At 38.1% G+C, this 19,693-nt stretch overlaps 2 protein-coding genes across 5 annotated transcripts; both read left to right on the forward strand.

The window, feature by feature from the left end:
• The first annotated feature begins 2,716 nt into the window (after window positions 1–2,716).
• On the forward strand, window positions 2,717–6,502 carry rbp2a (retinol binding protein 2a, cellular). Its single transcript, XM_079387502.1, has 4 exons — window positions 2,717–2,983; window positions 4,480–4,658; window positions 5,117–5,218; window positions 5,699–6,502. The coding sequence occupies exons 1-4, from the start codon at window positions 2,911–2,913 to the stop codon at window positions 5,750–5,752; spliced, it is 408 nt and encodes a 135-aa protein (XP_079243628.1). The 5' UTR covers window positions 2,717–2,910; the 3' UTR covers window positions 5,753–6,502.
• Window positions 6,503–7,655: 1,153 nt separating this feature from the next.
• On the forward strand, window positions 7,656–19,622 carry hnrnpl2 (heterogeneous nuclear ribonucleoprotein L2). Of its 4 annotated transcripts, none has more exons than XM_079387713.1 (14): window positions 7,656–8,050; window positions 8,574–8,692; window positions 8,778–9,015; window positions 9,106–9,191; window positions 10,039–10,135; window positions 10,482–10,554; window positions 13,938–13,970; window positions 14,715–14,783; window positions 15,022–15,275; window positions 15,361–15,482; window positions 15,920–16,121; window positions 16,208–16,265; window positions 16,429–16,533; window positions 19,008–19,622. In XM_079387713.1, exons 1-14 carry the CDS (start codon window positions 7,964–7,966, stop codon window positions 19,064–19,066), a joined length of 1,602 nt encoding a protein of 533 aa, XP_079243839.1. In that variant the 5' UTR covers window positions 7,656–7,963; the 3' UTR covers window positions 19,067–19,622. The 4 variants fall into 4 exon arrangements, with proteins under 4 accessions (XP_079243839.1, XP_079243838.1, XP_079243840.1 ...); XM_079387712.1 differs by having other exon boundaries at window positions 7,732–8,050; window positions 15,019–15,275; XM_079387714.1 differs by lacking the exons at window positions 13,938–13,970; window positions 14,715–14,783 and having other exon boundaries at window positions 7,923–8,050; window positions 15,019–15,275.
• The last annotated feature ends 71 nt before the right edge of the window (window positions 19,623–19,693 follow it).

The raw sequence follows: 19,693 nt of genomic DNA on the forward strand, positions 1-19,693 counted from the left end.
GGTAAAAAGGGTGTTGTTTAACACTACCATTGAGAATTTTGAACCAAAGTATGTTATACACTTTTCATTAAGACCCTAGAGAATCAAGATTCAAGAGTTTTTATTTGTCACATACACAATTATACAGGGTATAACCAGCAGTGAAATGTAGGTAAAAGCTTATGCCTTACCATCTACGCCACTGAAACTGATGAGTATCATATCACATAATGCATCTTATAATCTTGTACTGCAGTTATGTCTGATCAAATGCACATTATTATTCTTTAGCTTGGGTTGAACAAATAATTTTTGCTTGGTTGGAATAGCAGCTACGCTAATTTTGTCTCTATTTGTTTCTCTGTTTCTGCCAGGGGATGTCTGGATCCAACCCTTAAAAGATCTGAGATGACCGAACACATAAGAAGAGATGATGCCAACCCCCCAGAGGACCTCAGATGATGCTAATGTTATTTAGGTAACAATTTGCACTCAGTTTGTGTGAGCAGATTCTATGCTACATATTTGGGTAAAGAATACCTACATTTAACAGCTCTGACAAAACAAAAAGGTAGAGTATAACTAATATTTTTCAATACACTACACAACTAATTACCTATAAAAATTGAGTAATAATTATTTTTAGCAGGCAATACTAAATTATTATTCATAATAATTAGCCTATAGGAAAATATATGCTTGCTGTCAGGGGGGGGGTCCTCCTCGGCTGTTGGATCATGCATGTGCACTTTTGAGGTGCCAGAGCTAATACTTCTGGGTATATATTACTTTATTTCTTGTGTTGCAGTCATTACTGTAAACAAATTGGTGGTGTCAGTAGAATCGACCAATTGATTATATATTTTGCTTGCTAACTAATATACTTAAGTAAAATCGAACTGATTTTCATAGGTTATATTTAACACCCCCCAGAGTAATTTTCTATAGTGTGAAAAATGGACATCCGATGACCTCTTTAATACAATCAGCGTACTAATGCAGGGATGGTTAAGGTACATTATTTGGCCTGGTTTGTCAAAATTATACTGGGTCTGTTACACTGTTAACACCATGAGCAACGCAGTAAAATTAAAACACTAACGTCATAATCAAAGAAACTGCATAATAGTTGTCATTATTTAAACAGGAAGAATTGCACAAGAGTACATGTCACAGAAAGCAAACTGAACTTTGGCCTACATGATCTGAAGTATGTGTTACAGTGACCTCTGTCCTCTTCTTTGCATTTTGCTCCTGTACACTGAAAACCTTAAACTCTCTTAAGATTCTTGATATGAGATTGAAAGAAAACAACAACAAAAATGCCCTAAGTTCTATTTCTTAAGCAATATGCCCTTTGACATTGTAACATTATTTACAGAGAAAGCTGGAAGATACATCACTCCCATGTTCTCTTGCACCTTCAGACTGGGTGCAGCTCATAATTTTACCCCTAAATCAGAAGTAAAATTAATTCAAATATAAATAAATATTAAAATTTTTAGTTGTTTGTGTACATCAAGGATGTATTTCTTGTACCAAATTAATAATAATAATAAATATTAGTTTTCTTTGCTGTGCAATAATAATACTACAATTAATAAACTTAAAGATACAGCATGTGCAATAAAACATCTAATCCCATTTTAAATTAATTTACTGGAGCATACAGTAATACTTTGTGATTATGACATTAATTGTCAGTATGTGGCAAGTATAAATACACAGTGATTGCATTAATGTCATGATCAAAGCCAGCGGTTTACTGTCTATCTGTGTGCTGAGCTGATAATGAGTGCAGTATATGAGGTCAAATGCAGTATAAAGACACTTATCTGAGTTAACTTATCATCATGTGCCCAGTGTTGCAGTGACACGGACAAATCCACAAATGCAAGTGTCACACTTTTACTTGCCTGACTCCTAACACATCACTGCCATACTTTGCTATTTTATTGCACATGGGTCATTGCAACAACAATTTTACGAGCTTAAACATACACTATCATTCAAAAATTCTAGTTGTGGTGGTTTTTGAAAGAAATGAATACCTTTATTCAGCAAGGATGCATTCAATTGATCAGTAAAGACTTCCACATTGTTCAAAAAATTATATTTCATATATATTTCAAACAAAATTCAGCTCCTGATCACAGGAATAAATGACATTTTAAAATATATTACAATAGGAAACAGTTAAACTGTAAAAATATTTAACAGTATTACTGTTTCTAACTCTTTTTACTGTAATTTAATTTATGCTTTTTCTTGCATTTAAAAATAATGCAGCCTTGGTGAGCATGAGAGACTTCTTATATACACACATACATATACATATATTCAAACATAAAGTAAAAATGTATATATAAAGATGGGTCCAAAAGTTAAGGTTAGAGTAGTAGAGAGCAGAAGTGAAAAAGCTTATATTTTGCATGTTTAATACAATATTTTAATTGCAGATAAAATGACTAGTATAGCGATTGGTGAAATATTACAATAATTCAAATCAGAATGAAACTTTTAGTATTTGGTGTGTCCCACTTTTGGTTCAGTTATTGAACTTTAAATTTGGGATTGTTCCAAAGAATGCTGCAATTGCTTTAAACATTAGAATTCTAATGCACGGTTATTCTACATGTTTACTGCTGATTAAAATAGTTATGAGGAAGTGTAGCATTACAAAGTGTGGGATAGTGCTGTCACAGCTTTAAAATGACATGACGACTGCAATATCTGCACAGCTTGTCTGTATCTTTCTATCAGACCATATTAAAAGCTGACACAAGTACGTCCCATTTCGAAAGCCCACCCCTTTGATAAAGGGTCTTATCAAAAGAACTCTGTTCTTACGGTTCATTTGATCACACACACCGCTAGAGAAGGCCGTGGCTCACCTCAATCTACTCTTCTCACACAACCTCCAGCTTCACAATGCCGGCTGATTTCAATGGAACGTGGGAGATGGTCAGCAATGACAACTTTGAGGATGTCATGAAGGCTTTGGGTATGTGATTTCTATTACTGACTGCCTACTGGAGTCCTATAGTTATCAGCAGGAGCATTTACACACCAGAGATGCAGATCGGGTTCTTATATCTACATTATCTTGTTCTTAGTGGACAGAGTTCACAGTAACCCTGCTTAAATCATGCAAAATAATGTGTTAAAGAAGACAATATAGTGCAACGTAATAGAGTTCTATCAGTATATTCTGTTAAGATTCATTTTGCATTTGAATGCATTAATATTTGAGACTTTATATGGGTTGTTATAATTAACTACGACTAATAACAAAACATGCATTACTTGAAATAAACATTAACAGTAATAAAATCAAATAGAAAAAACTTGAATGAAAATGCAGTTGCTGCAAAATCTAAAAAAAGGGATGTAGTGCACGATATTAGTGTAAGAGGTTGCATGCACTGGGGTTGCATACATTTGAGTCTAACGTGAAAAATATTCAGTTTGTGACAGATTTTATTGCATGGACTCATTGTGATTAAAAATGGTGACCAGACTATTATAGCAATTTGAGGAAAATAAATAAACATAAATATGAATTCCTTGTTAATTTAATAAATTAATTTAAATTAAGAAAAACACATTGAGTAGCTTTACTAGTGCAAGAAATGAATCAATAAATGGGTTGTTTTTTCAGGATCAACGTTCATGCAAGGTCGAGTCGTGACGTATTGTCAAGTATGGTGACCCATACTCGAAATTGGTGCTCTGCGTTTAACCCATCCAAGTGCACACACACAGCAGTGAGTAGTGAACAAATCCACACACACACACCGTGAACACACACCCGGAGCAGTGGGCAGCCATGCTGCAGCGCCCGGGGAGCAGTTGGGGGTTCGGTGCCTTGCTCAAGGGCACCTCAGTCGTGGTATTGAGGGTGGAGAGAGCGCTGTACATTCACTCCCCCCACCTACAATCCCTGCCGGACGGGGGCTCGAACTCGCAACCTTTCGATTACGAGTCCGACTCTCTAACCATTAGGCCACGACTTCCCAATAGTATCTTATCAGTGGCTTTGATAAAGGTGGGAGATGAGCGCACTTGAGCACTTCGGCCACCTTTGTCCCAGCGTATGAATATATGTGAGGGCATTTCTGTCCGTCTGTTGCATCACAGATGTTTCTACAGCATTTCAAAGCCTCCTTTCATACATTCCCAGTGGAAACTGATATTGAAAAGACATGAAATTGACGTCCAAAAACAGGTCAAATAAGCTAATCAAAAACGTGACATGACAATGTTTTGATTGACTGATTCAATCATATTGGCTTACATATACATTAAACCAATTTGAATGTGGATTCACTTCTTATTTTCACCCAATCATCACCGGAAGAAATTGCCATCCAAACTGAATTTAAACCTCAGTTTGACGTAATATTGATGTCAAACTGATATCAATGAGATACCACTGAGATTCTGTGCTGATTTTTCCTTTTCAAGGCTTTAATACATCATTCTTTTCCTCCCTTGCAGATATTGACTTTGCCACCCGTAAGATCGCAGTGCATCTCAAACAGACTAAAGTCATTGTGCAGAACGGAGACAAATTTGAGACCAAAACACTGAGCACCTTCAGAAACTATGAGGTCGATTTCATCATCGGGGAGGAGTTTGAGGAGCACACAAAAGCCCTGGACAGCAGAATTGTTAAGGTGTCCAAAATGCATCAAAGGGTCACATGACCCCTGTGCTGATGTTTTTCCCTTCTTTTCCCAAACATGCTTAATTAAATTAAATCAAATGGATGAAAGCAGTTAATAATAAACTGTGCCGTGATTTTTTGAGAGCAGAAATCTTACTCTCGCTGGTTTCACAAATTACATGAACTTTATTAAGTCTGTTTATATTAAATGTGTGTTATCCAAATTTCGATTCAAATAATAAATCTTAAATTCAGGCCTAAATACTGTATATTTCAATGCATTGCTATGAATACAGTATATTTGCTGCTTTAATGCACTTTGGGTTCTATATAGTTCTAATTTAACTATACTATTTGACTCTTAATGTCATAAAGGTGCAGCTCAGGGTCCCGTACATGAGTGGAGGTGTCCCACATATGAGAGTACTCATCTTTTACACTGACAAAATCCTGAAATCTTTGTTTCAGACCCTGGTGAGGTGGGATGGTGATAAACTGGTGTGTGTGCAAAAGGGAGAAAAGGAGAACCGTGGCTGGAGGCAATGGATTGAAGGAGACCTGCTTCACTTGGTAAAGAACTGCACCTGTACAACTAATTAATCAATAAAGGGAGAAATCAATGTTTACCCTGTTGACAAATCCAACATATGCTGGTTAGGTATGTTGTGAAGCATGGCTGCTGGTTTGAGCTGGTTTAAGCTGGTCATGAGCAGGAGCTAGTTGCTTAGGACCATCTTAAACCAGCTCATGACCAGCACTTGACCAGCTTAAACCAGCTCAAACCAGCAGCCATGCTTCAAAACATACCTAACCAACATATACTGATTTTTCCAACAGGGTACACTTATGCATACGATGGTACTTTATTATATACCATGGTACTGAATTATTATCATAAAATATACCATTCTACTGGCATACATGACAGTCCAAGTTCATTATACATACCCAAATAAACATGGTGATACAATTTGGCACTTTACAAGTGTATATTAATGAATATTTGAGTGTATATGTCCAGTTATCATGCTAATCACTCTCTCTCTTTAGGAGATCCATTGTCAGGACAAAGTCTGCCATCAAGTCTTCAAGAAGAAAAACTAATGCTCAATAAATAACAGGAGATTCACTCCTGGGTTTGGTGTTATGCTGTGTATATTTATTAAATCAATTTTAACAAACAGCTTCAACCAAATGCTCCATGTGGGAGAATTTCAATGCAGAAAATTAAAGTTTCTCATAATCTCAGTGTTAATTAATAATTAATAATAACTCCCATCACAAGGTGTATAATGCAATTTAATGATAGGTGTGTTTTATTGAGACCAGTATATCAAAGTTCATATGATTCATTGATATGATTTAGCCGGAAATGGGTGTGGATGCATATAAGCTTAACCTTTTGGGGATTTTGTTGGATGGTGCTGCCCTCCAGGTTGGCCTACAAAAATACATCATCGCTGCAGCACTAACACACTTGAACAAGCTAATTAAGGTCTTCAGGATCACTAAAAATTTCAAAACAAAACTACTGGAGGAAGCTGGAGCTAAACAGCAGAATGCTGGCCCTCCGGGAGCAGGACCGGACACCCTTGCTATAGAGATTTAGCTTCGACACATTCTTAGATTATGAAACTTTGACTCTTTGCTGCCCTCGACTGTCAAGAAGTGTTTTGTTCTAGCTCCTCAAATATGAGTGGGGAAAAGAGTTTTTACATTTCACAGTCTGTAGCTACTGTAAAAGAGTTTTATACCAATCTCTAATCTATGCAGAGATAAATATAATTCAATTAGGGCTGTCAAACGGTTAATCGCGATTAATCGCATCCAAAATAAACGTTGTTTATGTATGTGAGTACTGTGTATATTTATTATAAATACACACACACACATTTATGTATATATTTAAGCAAAATATGTTACGTTTATTTATTAAATAGATTTATATACATTGCTGGGGAAAGTTACTTTTAAAAGTAATGCATTACGATATTGCGTTACTCCCTAAAAAAGTAACTAATTACGTTACTTAACTACAGTAACATGTTCACACAGCGCACTGTCAGTCAATAAATGGGGAAACAAAGTAACTGGCGTTACTTTTTTTTAAAGTTAATGCGTTACTTTACTAGTTACTTGAAAAAAGTAATATTACGTAACTCGTGTTACTTGCAATGCGTTACCCCCAACACTGTTTATATATGATCTAATTCATATGAATATAAATATATACACGTAACTACATGTAAAAATGTTCTAAATATACACTGTATGTGGGTATCTTTATATATAGATTCAAGATTTTTATTTGTCACATACACAGTAACCAGCAGTGAAATGTAGGTCGTTATATATACATAATAAATATATACAGTACACACACATATATAATGTAAACAAACACTTTTATTTTGGATGCGATTAATCACGATTAATCGTTTGACAGCGCTACATTAAATCAAATAGAAAGTGTGTGAAAACAACAATGTAGGCCCACCACTGCTCATATAGTGCAGGTGCAAGTGTTTTGTCATTAATATAGCCTAAATTATATATATATATATATATATATATATATATATATACAAGTTATCATGGCTTCCAAAATTAACCATTTGACTGATTAGATTTATTTATTCAGTTCTGTCTTCTTTTTCCGTGTAAGTCTGTATTTGATAAATAAATGATGCTTAGTAGGCTATGATGTAAATAAACACCTTGTACTAGATTTGTTCTTAAGCTGTAGAATAAACCTCTTTTGGATAATTTGTGGCTATTGTTTGAGTTCAATAAATTGGTGAACAGATCACAAGTTTATGTCACTGACCCTATTCATTTATTTGTTTGTTTTTATATTCATTCTATTTATTATCCTCCTGATGATTGCTAATATATTAAATTAACAATGAATATTAAGTCTTTTTTTACATCTCAATATTTTTTTAATCCTGCACATTTGTAGTTAAACTAGAACATGTTTTTGTGAGAAAATGTTCGTAATCAATTTATTGTAATGTTAGATGACAGGAAAATGAAGTCGTGATGGAGACAGCAGCACATTATTATTATTATTATAATACACTAGTGCTTCGCTTCCGTATCAACGCTCTGGTAGAAGCTGAACTACTGTAGCGTCCAATCATTGGCCTCGACGTACAGCCACGCTGTTTTCATTGGTCTACAGAGGTGATTGACAGTTCCCGTCCGCCAGTAATATTCGCGGTTCTTCTCCGGAAGACGTCACCCCCCGCCTGTCCCATTTTCTGTAGTTTTCGTCCATTTCATTTTGATGCGCGTGAATCGTAACGGGACAACATGGCGACGCAGACGGCCCGCTACTACAGTGAAGGCGGCAGAGCAACAAAACGCCAAAAAACGGAAAACGAGGGGGGAATGGCGACCGTAAGACAAATCTTTGCTTACTCACTATCCGTTATTTTATTACAGACTTTATCAGACTTCTCTTTAGTTAGCTAGCTGGCTAACACCGCACTAGTTAGCAAACAAGCTAACCAAACAATTGAGCTACAACACACTGATGTTTCTGCACCAAAAACACACTCATGAAACCATAAAATGATTATGTAGCGAATGTTGATGTAACATATTAGTAAGAAAAGCCAGTATTTTTCACGCCACACATATATTCTGATAGAATGCTGAATGAATGGATTATGTAAACGCAGATGAATTCGTGATTAATCTCAACGAGCGGGAAAAATATAACTTGCATGACAATGAATATATATATATATATATATATATATATTGGACGTACTCGATTTGCACACACGAAGGACGATATAAATTACACCGCATGGACAAAGAGCGTGTTATTGCCATGTTTAGATGATTTTTCTTGTTATACATTATGACTACTTACTTATGCCAGTTTACTGGACTAATGTGATGATTTATTTGATAGGAGGACTATGTTGACCCGCACAAGACCCTCCCATCTCTCGTGGTGCATGTCCGAGGCTTAGTGGACGGAGTTTTGGAGGCCGACATCGTTGAAGCCCTGCAAGAGTTTGGAACCATCAGGTAACTTTGTGTTATATCTGTCGGATTTGCCAATCCTGCCTGTAGTGAAATGCATTGAGGATCATCTCTCTCCATCTCTCTGCAGTTATGTCGTACTCATGCCTAAGAAGCGTCAAGCCCTTGTTGAATACGAGGATATGAATGGGTCTTGCAATGCTGTTACTTATGCCAACGACAACCAGATCTACATCGCCGGACATCCTGCGTTTGTAAACTACTCCACCAGTCAGAAGATATCCAGGCCGGGTGACCCTGATGATTCCCGCAGTGTTAATAATGTCTTGCTACTGACAATCATGAACCCCATTTATCCTATTACCACGGTAATGCACACATCCACTGTGTAATATTATTGATGCTTTTTATTATACAAATGAGATTTTTTAAACACTAATGTTCTTGTTGTTCTACAGGATGTTCTCTATACTATTTGCAACAACTGTGGTCCTGTTCAAAGAATCGTCATCTTTAGGAAGAATGGTGTCCAGGCCATGGTGGAATATCCTTTACTGTTTCAGACTGCAGATCAAAGCTGGTTCTTCTAGCTGTACTTTGTGTTCACGAGTCATTGCGCACGTACTTCGCATGTGGACTATGAATGTCTTACAGGCTTTGTTAGGAAGGTTCTGTCCAAACATTTAACTTAAGGTTCACCCATAAGTGAAAATATTATCATTAATTACTCACCCTAATGTTGTTCCAAACCCGTAAGACCTTCGTTCATCTTTGGAACACAAATTAAGATATTTTTGATGAAATCCGAGAGCTTTCTGACCCTCCGTAGACAGCAAGGGTCCTAACACGTTCAAGGCACAGAAAGGTAGTAAAGATATTATTGAAATAGTCCATGTGACATCAGTGGTTCAACCGTACTTTTGTGACTACGAGAATACTTTTTGTGGGAAATGAAAACTAAAATAACAACTTTATTCAACAATTCTTCTCCTCCGTGTCACCCTAGGGCACCGTTTTGGAGAGTGATATTCCTGCATGTAAACAACAAATGCACATGGTGCAGCTGACGTTGAACACAACTAGCTTACACTTAAAGGAGAGCATGCGTATGCGTCGTGACACTCTCCAAAATGGTGCCCTAGGGTAACGCGGAGAAGGACCCTTGCTGTATATGGAGGGTCTGAAAGCTCGAAAATATCTTAATCTGTGTTCCGAAGATGAACGAAGGTTTTACGGGCTTGGAATGACATGAGGGTGAGTAATTAAAGAAATAATTTTCATTTTTGGGTGAACTAACCCTTTAAAGTATGTTGCCTACCATGAATATTTTAAATAACCTCTGTAGTCAGGGAACACAAGATTACTTTTTTATTTTCTTTAATTCCTCACACATTTGATTCCGTTCAGAGCGCCCAAAGGGCCAAAGCCTCACTCAATGGGGCTGATATATACTCTGGCTGTTGCACACTAAAGATCGAGTATGCCAAGGTAAGGTTCATCTAAATTTATTGGGTGATAATGCTGCAATAATTCACTCATTATTTTTCAGACATTTGACAATACTCTGTGCATTTTCTGAATGGCTTTAAAATGTGGTTTTAGAGGAACCATTTATTTTGTAGCCAGTTAGAGTGAAAATCTTGAAACAAGTAAAAAACAAAAGCTTAATCAATGCACCGATATATAATAATAAACATACTAATGCATAATAATCAAATGCTGTATTTGAGAGATTTTTTACCCACATATTTTAAGTAAATACTCAATATCACCCATCCCTACTCAAGCTGGTAGAAAGATAATTTTTATTTAATTTACTTTTTTTTACTCTTAGCCAACACGCCTTAATGTGTTCAAGAATGACCAAGACACCTGGGACTACACCAATCCGAACCTGAGCAGCCAAGGTACCGTTTACTCTACATCTGCTCTGACATTTCTCTGCGCCCTTACTGCCACTGTGGGGAAAATAAGTGGGTGGGATTGGGACGTCTTAGAATCGCAGCAATGAATCCGCTGTTTTACCTCCCCTGTGCCGAGTGTTAGCCATACCAATGTCTACACCACGTTTTCTATGATTTCGTGACTCTCAGAGGGGAAGGTAAAGCTGTAATCCTGTGGTGTTTCTAAGGCTTCCTGAGAATGTTGTCCTGCCGATATCTCACAAGTTTCCTTTTCCAGCAAAGCCTGTCACATGCCAGTAGTGTGAGGGGCAAGTGGCTTACTTGGTTAGCACCATGAAGGGCAAATTATCAGACACCTTTTACGGTTAACATGAAACTACGTTCACACCCCATTTTACTTTTCCAGGTGAAGCAATATTTAAGAAGAAAAAAAATGGAGGGGGGCTTGATTTTGTCTATTGGGAATTTATTATACCCTGAAAAAAGTGTTTGAAAAATAATAGGGCGTGATAAGTTTTTTTGAGCAGTGATATGTTGTTCTTTGGAATAACATGCATTGATAAATTGTTCACAAAAACAACGAGTAACGTATTAAAAGTAAATGGGGACAATTGTGATTTTGGCCGTGGGTATTCATGGTGTGCCCAAAGAAATTCCTGTTGCAAACTAATTACAGGTCAACGAACCAATGATCTTTTGAACAAGATGTTCTTTGGTGCTCGCTCCGGCCATTTGCCCCTCATATTCATGCAGTACATTTTAGAGACCAAAACGAAAGCACAGAACTTTCCAGAATATCAAGTGCAACAACAGAACACTTAATACATCTGGACACTGGGGGACATTTCCTAGATTTCACTGGATACACAAGTGCCTCAGACTTCCACCACTGTACCAGTCATCAAACCACAACTGCCTCCTATACCTGCGAGAATATTTCTCCAGAAGGACAAACACTCATTTTACTCTCGTGAAAGTGCAAGGCATCCTGACAAACACCTGATCATACAACATTTAGCACTCATCACCTCCTACAGAAATGACACTGCCAGCGAAGACATTGAAGGATTTGGGGTTGTCGGTGCAAGTAGTTATGGCTCCCACACCCATTCAACTTTCTCCCGTTGTTTCTTACGGGTCAAGAGCAAGACACACTCCACTGTGACACACCACCTTAACCTCACTGCTAACAAGGGATGATTTTGACACGCATCCTCAAGTGACACCACAACACAATGCAAACAGACCTCTTCTCTTCATTCATGTCAAACTGCTGACGTCCACAGACAAACAGCCTTTCTGAACCTGTCTGTCTTTTCTGGGGTACGTCGTCTTTCTCTCTCGCCGTGCCGATCGTTACAACACAAACCCCGACACCTACAAATCGACATGCCTGATTCTTCACTCGTCAACAGCTGATGACACTAAACCACTCGAGACACCGAAGACACTGCAGACAACATTTCAACAAGCAGACGCACTGACATGCAGACAAGTTTTTTTTACTCAGTTAAGCCCTGACATTCTGCCCCGGAGGCTGGTGTTTCAGATACGCTCTTTTCCCCCAACATGTGTCCTCCTCCTCTAGTCCTTCCCTTTCACGATTCTTCCTCTCTCTTTCTGTCAATATGTGACATTTGTTCCCTTTTTTTCCAGTCGCTTGACTACTGTGTAACACCTTCCGTATGATGCAGGTTGGCTTTGTGTCTCTAGTGGAAGTACCAGTCAGTCTGAATTGGGCATAAATTGCTCCAGCTTTTCAACCACCATGGACAGGCACCAAGACAGGCATTGAAATGAGAATACGGCGTGTGTGCTGTGGCATCAGTGGAGCATTGAAACCCATCTGAAACAAGGAAGAGTACTTGGGAAATCAGTGGAATGGACTGGTGGGGGGAAGAAATGGAAAGTTCTTAAGTGCGATATGGAGGAGGACGCCATGAAGACGCTCAACGGTGGCTAATTTACGGCATGTACTACTTGCCTCATCATTCAACCCCCAACCCTTGCGTTTGTACTGTAAGTAACCCCAAGCTTCTGTTGTCTTGGAGTGATACGCTTTTAGTCTAATGCTTCATGGGGGTGTTTGACCAAATGTTTGAATAACTTGATCTTTTCCTCCCCAGTTGAGTGTTGTTGTGTGTTTTTTTTTTTTTTTGTGTGTGTGTTTTTTTGTCTTCCTCATTGGGCTACCAATTGATGTAGTTCGGCAAGGTGCATTAAAATGTATATTCCTGGGATGGGTTGGTTGTTCTTCTGTGAGCAACATTATTATACTTGTGATCCTCAGAGATGTTTTGCGTGATTAGTACCCCTTTTCCACCAACAGGGCGCTAGTTCCCAACCCTAGCACCATTTTGTGTGTTTACACTAATATAATAAGATGGCCCGCTATGCCACTAAAGCCCAAAATATACTTGAGTTTTATGCACTCGCTAGAGTATGCGTACAGTGTTCAGTGTAAATTTCTTCATCACCATAATACTGTATGTGTACATAGCTTTTCTCACCATGCATATGTTAATTTCTCATGTGGCATAAAATGTTTGCATAAAAGTTGCTCCACAAGCTGGAAACACTGTTTTGTAATTGCAAAGAAAAAAGAAATGGATGAGATGGAACAACAATCTACAGCAAACGCAAGCAACAGTATACAGCTGCGTTGAAAGACATTTTATCGGTCGTAAATTCTGGAGAGAAATTGCGCAGACAATGGATAGTGATGAAACTTTGTGTTTGCGCATGCTGTCAAATGTAGTATACTTTGAAGCGCTGTGTTCGGCTGTAAGCATACGCTGAGCTTTCACGTCAAAGCTGAAGTACTCTTTGGGCTTAGAATCATTGGTTGAGGGATGAGATAATCGCCGTACCATGTAAAAGTTTTCAGAACATCTAGTCAGTCTGCCTAAGGTAAAACAGAACTAGATCGCACAAACTAAATTATCACGTTTCTAAATTTCCCGAGCTGCCCAACTACTTCAATTTTTTTAATATAATTAAATGACCTTTTTGCAGTTACATCAAAGCTAGCTTGTGATTACATAGTCACAGAATTGCTTTAAATATAAAAGTGTATTTTCAAAAGTAGTAAGTACGACTTGAAAGCAAAAGACGTAATTTGCCATATTCGTTTGCGGTGAGGTGATGTAGTTAGTAGTCCATTTTGAGACCCAGCTGAGCACGATCACCAGCACCATTTTGGTGGTAAAGGGGTATAGGAGAAGAGAGGCCTGCCATCATTTTCAGTTGCGTCTTTTTTAAAAAGCAACGTTAATAAAGGCATGGTGCCCTAAGCATTTAAGATCCTAAATAGAGTAAGTAACCTGTTATATGATTATTCAGAAATGTCCGTGAGATTGATGTTTGCACTGTGTGTACCTGAACAGGTGCAGATGCTGATGGCAATGGGGGCAATCAAGGTGTGTGTGCATTAGACATTCTGTCCTCCCCCACCCACACACTCCCAAACATAATGTATAACATAATTCAATTTTCACAGCCAACACAGCAGTTTGTTCAGGGCTGGTACACCCCAACAGAAATCCTCTGTTTATTAGATAGACAGGTTTGTAATTAGTCATTTCATAGGTCAGTCTCACGAAACCTGTCATAACATGACATTTCACCCTGAAATCAAAAGAATGAAACACATTTTAAATAAAGAAAATGAACCCTGTAATTATCATTAATATAAAAAACCCCACCTCAGTTACAAGTCTCATTACTGTAATTCAAAAAGACTCACACTGCTGTAAATGTATCGTAGTATTTAAAGTCCCATTGCAGTATTTTTATACAAAAGGACAAATGATGTTCAGACATTACGATAATGACAGTTTAAGGAGAAAATGGGCTTGATTTTTTTACGAAAATGCTACCATACAAAATTCAGTGATTTTAAAAGTAGGTTTAATTTTCTTTACACAAATGTACCTGTTTTTTTTTTTTTTTGGGGTGAAATGTAACTTGCATTTGCGTGAGATTCGCCCTAATATTATCTGCCCTTTTTTCTGGTATCTTATGTGTCCCCTTCAATCACATTAACATTCACAAAGTCAGTGTCCTGTCCTGTCGCCTCTCAGCGAACTCATTTTTCTCTCTCCTCCTCTCTTTTTGACCCGTCCCCCTTTCCTTTCTTGGCCTTCTTCCTTCTCTCGCCTCAGATATGAACGCCAACCCCAACAAGCGCCAGAGGCAGCCGGCTCTGCTGGGAGACCACCCTCCAGAGTATGGTAAGGCTTGCGGGGGCACACGTGTTAACACATTTGCCTCGTTTGCTCGCAAACAGGGGAGTGAATTTTAAAACGACAACAAATTGGGGTGCATTTATCACAGTGGCAGCAAGATCGTGCTGTGTTGACTTTAAAACTTAAACTAAGGTGAAGGGTTTGTAAAATGTTTGTTTACCCCTATCCTGCCCACAACCCCCACCCCAACGTGGTCTGTTTGCCGTTTGTGTATTCTCAGCAGGTTATCACGGATACCAAGACGAGAGCTACGGCGGACCCTATGAAGGCCGACGGATGGGGCCACCCATAGGGGGTCCAAGGCGTGGTGGAACCAGTCAGCGTTATGGCGGACAGTACGGCCCCCCACCTCCGCCCCCGGGTGAATATGGCGCACATGCAGACTCACCGGTGATCATGGTGTATGGCCTGGATCCCTCAAAAATAAACGCAGACAGGGTCTTCAACATCTTCTGCCTGTATGGAAATGTGGAACGGGTATGTAGAGCAGCTAAAAGTAAGTTGGATACTGTTAAAATGCAAACTGCATTATCTGAAATCCACTTTTCCCCTTTAAATGTAGGTGAAATTCATGAAGAGCAAGCCTGGAGCTGCTATGGTGGAGATGGGAGACTGCTATGCTGTGGATCGTGCCATCTCACATCTCAACAACAACTTCCTGTTCAATCAAAAGCTCAATGTTTGGTACGTTCCAATTGGATGTTTTTTTCTTTTCTTTTTAATTAATTTTGCAGTAATAGCAGCCTGATTGTCTATAAAAGAAGAAAAGAATTTGAATATTTTCAGATTATTTTGAATATTTTTGTGACAGTTTTGCTACATATTATGTTTAATCATTAAAAAAAATCAATAAAATACTTCCATTGTGTTAAAATACATAATTTTGTCTTATTTTCGTTCAGATTAATTTTTTTTTTACATTATGGTCATAAACGAATTTGAAGCTAATCAAAGTGTTAAGATAGTTTAGTCTATTTACGTTAAGATTTTACGTTAAGGGAGTCAAAGTAAAAAATTTTGCAATTTCTTTTTTCAATTATGGAGTAAAATATGAATTCATATATAAACTCATTACTATACTACAACTATTTAATCTGTCTGTTTGTTTGTTTTTGTGCCAGTGTGTCTAAGCAGCAGGCCATCATGCCCGGTCAGTCCTATGAGCTAGAAGACGGGAGCAGCAGCTTCAAAGACTTTCACGGGAGCAGAAATAACCGTTTCACTTCTCCAGAGCAGGCAGCAAAGAACCGCATTCAGCACCCCAGCAACGTCCTACACTTTTTCAACGCAGCACCTGAGTCTTCACCAGATGCCTTTACCAGGGTCAGTTCACATTACAGGAAGTCAGGACCTTTCTTGTCACATGATGTTATTCGATGTGTACATTTACAACCTTCATCTGTTTTCAGATCTGTGAAGAACTTGGGGTAAAGTGCCCTTCCAACGTCAAGCTTTTTGCAGCTAAAGGTATGTGAAAATGGGTTGTCTTTAACTGATGCGTTGTAAATAACGGCATTGAAAGCCAAACTCAGTATGAAATTATTGAAAGTGTGCCCTATTAACTGGTAATGTCATCCGTACCCCTTCATTATTGTAATGTGTCCAGTGCCTCTTTTTCTTTAATGAATAGGTTCCACATCAGAGAGGAGTTCGTCAGGGCTTCTGGAGTGGGAGTCTGTTAATGACGCCATGGAAGCTCTTGCTATGATGAACCATCACCAGATGAAAAACCCCAGTAAGTGACCATCATCTGTTTGAGATTATGTTGGCATTAATTGGTTGTGTCAGGGTTTCCTACAAAATTAAACCAAATTTAATAAATAAATAAAAATATATGTATTTGGCTGCTAGGGGTGGGCAATATGGCCAAAATGTTATTTCATGGTATGAGAAATTGATATCACTGATTATATAGATAGAAAGATAGCTATAGTTATTTTAATTTTTGTCATTTAAAACTAATAACAAAGAAGCAATTTACAGACAATAGGACAAATACAATAGAACAGAGTAGTGCTGGACAGTGTACGGATTTATACCGAATACTGGTGTTTATTTTTACGATATGAATTTTTAAAATACTGTAATACTCTCTCGCTGTTGTTGTTGTTGTCAGTTAAACAACGTTCGGAGCACGACACTGTTTGAGAGGAGTCCCTTTTTTTCTCTGTTGCACTGTGGTGAGGACACAGCTGTATGTGTTAAGGCCATTGCACACTGAGTCCGAATTTTTCGTCCGAAATTTTCGCACGTTGAAAAATAAATACGACCTCACGTTTTGTCAATCACGTTTGCACACTGCCTCTGAAATTTTCGTCCGTCAAAAAAAAATTCAGATCGGGTTCGATTTTTTGCGTTTTTCGCATCCGTATAAAGCATTTTGAGATGCTTTGAGAAGGTGTTTTGACCATTCAGAGCCACCGTACAAGCGAAAGCCAAAATAGTGTCAGACAAATTAATACACTTCGTCTTGCAGCACAGAGGACTTTATGACAAACAAATTGCAGAATACAAAGATACAGAATATAAAGAACTGCTGTAGCCTATTTTTTTATGCCTGGCGCTCACATTTCCGATGCCGCAGTTCGGGGTGTGTGTGTGTCTGTTGGTGTATCCATACCTCAGACAGTCTCTGTTCAGGATCAATTGGTTCACGGAAATTGGTGGTCGTCTTTTTAATATGTGGATTCAGTATCGCTAGCAAAGTATCAAACTGAGGCACTGACATCCTGAAATAAACTTTGAATCTCTCGGGATAATCCCGCAGCTCTTTGATAAGGAGGTGGAACTCTCCTTCCTCTCTGCGCAATCTAAGGATTGGATGGTCCCAATATTTCCTTTTTCTTTTTTTAAAAAGAGAGAGGACAACAAAATCATCCTCACTGCTTGAAGACATTTTGTATAGTTTTGCGAATTTTTTCGCAACGGATTAATTAAAATGCATCGGACTCAGTGTGCAAGGTCTCTGTGCGTGACGAATTTTTAAGATTGCGAATGCGAAAAAACGCATGCGAAAATTTCGGACTCAGTGTGCAGAGGCCTTTACTAAGCGTAAAAGTTTTGAAACTGAAGCTGTAGAATGTGATGACACAGAAGAACTTATCCACAATATCCACATTGACCGCCACAAATATCCAGTAGCCCACTCATCAATGAATGAGTACAAAATAGCGTTTCCAAGCACTTGTCCCTTACCGACTGTTTGGAATTATAAATATGAACATAGTTCGTCTGTTAATATGCACATAGTTTGTTACTTAGACGCAGGCAGTGCGCTGCACGAGGCAAAAAATAAATTTAGCCAAAACCACCGCATAGTGTTGATTTTATCAGACGATGTCGCAATTATAAATCAAAATTTAAGGAGTAAAGTGAAAGTCACAATTTAGTGTGGAATTGTTCTACAATATTCACTCATGACAGTAAAATAGGGCATTCTAAGTCAACCTACTGCCGTATTTCCTCTCAGTCAGTAGAAAATGTGGTTAACGCCCGCCCGGCCATGCATGAAAAAAAAATATACCGTGAAACCTGTATAATTTTGAAAAATACAATTTTATACGTTGTTGGTCATACCGCCCAGCACTAGAACGAAGATACAAATTAAACGTTTTTCAGATACAGCAGGTTTTATTCAATGTGATGTAAGAAATACTATAGAAGTTGACTAATCAAGTGTAAACCTAAAACTTTCTGCGACTAATGCAAGTTTGGTCATCCAAGCCTCTTCTGGTCGACTATTGGGGGGCAGCCCTACCTAAAACGCTGCATAGTCTTCACTGTATGAATTAAATATAAATTGATTCTTATTAAAGATACAAATGATTTATTTGTTGATTTCGTTTTTTGTTGATTAGTATTCATGACACACAGCAGCATTTAAATTAGGCTGCTGTCCCTTTTAAGACCGAATGCACAGATCCATTATACAGATACATGTTTTTTACCCAGCTATTTACTTAAGACATAACCTACTGTGTTCACGTGAAGACTGCGCATTGACAGCCATGTCTATTTGCCCGTTCAAACACGATAAGCTGCAAAAGAGAACTGAATTAGTGATCATGTGATATCAAATAGTCACTAATTTTACAGGACAATTGTAATTTGCAACAGTAATGTGTATATCTTTGTTCTTACTCAGCCACACTTTTCCAGCCGCACACAGCTTTAATGTTAAATGTGGACTTATCCTGTCTCTCTCTGCAGGTGGCCCATACCCATATACACTCAAGCTGTGCTTCTCTACTGCACAGCACGCAAACTGAACAGCATCTTGCCACCATCATCGTCATCATGATGTCCCAGTGTCATCGCTCACCCCATCACTTCACCTTCCTGCTACTTTATTGTCCTTAATGGCTCATTTGTGTGAGTGGGTGTGCAGACGTGTTGAGTTAATGTTGATTGAGCCGCAACACAAGCCGAGAGTAAAACTGACTGAACTCATTGTTTTTAAAGGAAGAGGAGTTGAAATGCTTTTGTACCAGTATTTTGGTTTTGTTACTGTTTTGTTTTTTCTTTCTTTTTATTGATTACCATGATTGACTGTTAGCTGTGGGCTCAGCACCTCACTTTTAGAAATGTCACTCTGTAAAGAAGACTGCATTTTTTTTGTTTTGGTTTTTTGACTGTAAAATAAAAAGTGATAATGGGTCTCTGTTGTTGTTGCTTTTGCAAGGGAACAATTGTGACTCGTGTTTTACAGCAGTTTAAACGTTTTTCTTTCTTTCAAGAGCTGCCTGGATGTTATTGCCCAGTGTGTATTTGGAATCTGGAAAATAAAATGTAATCAGTTTAATAAAGAAATAACCTGCATATTCAAAAATGGCTACTGCCGCTTGCTGATAACTTACACATGCATATTCCAAGAGTATATTAGACTCTTAGAAATT

The sequence above is a fragment of the Barbus barbus genome (genome assembly GCF_936440315.1).
Source record: "Barbus barbus genome assembly, chromosome: 31".
NCBI lineage: Eukaryota > Metazoa > Chordata > Actinopteri > Cypriniformes > Cyprinidae > Barbus > Barbus barbus.

What these genes read in the sequence shown, in the direction of transcription:
- hnrnpl2 (XM_079387712.1), top strand. Translation starts at nt 7,964, where the DNA reads ATGGCGACGCAGACGGCCCGCTACTACAGTGAAGGCGGCAGAGCAACA. An exon ending in TGTATGGAAATGTGGAACGG is followed by an intron (nt 15,276 to 15,360) that starts GTATGTAGAGCA and finishes CTTTAAATGTAG; the next exon opens with GTGAAATTCATGAAGAGCAA. An exon ending in TCACCAGATGAAAAACCCCA is followed by an intron (nt 16,534 to 19,007) that starts GTAAGTGACCAT and finishes CTCTCTCTGCAG; the next exon opens with GTGGCCCATACCCATATACA.
- rbp2a (XM_079387502.1), top strand. Translation starts at nt 2,911, where the DNA reads ATGCCGGCTGATTTCAATGGAACGTGGGAGATGGTCAGCAATGACAAC. An exon ending in GGATGTCATGAAGGCTTTGG is followed by an intron (nt 2,984 to 4,479) that starts GTATGTGATTTC and finishes CCTCCCTTGCAG; the next exon opens with ATATTGACTTTGCCACCCGT. An exon ending in AAGGAGACCTGCTTCACTTG is followed by an intron (nt 5,219 to 5,698) that starts GTAAAGAACTGC and finishes CTCTCTCTTTAG; the next exon opens with GAGATCCATTGTCAGGACAA.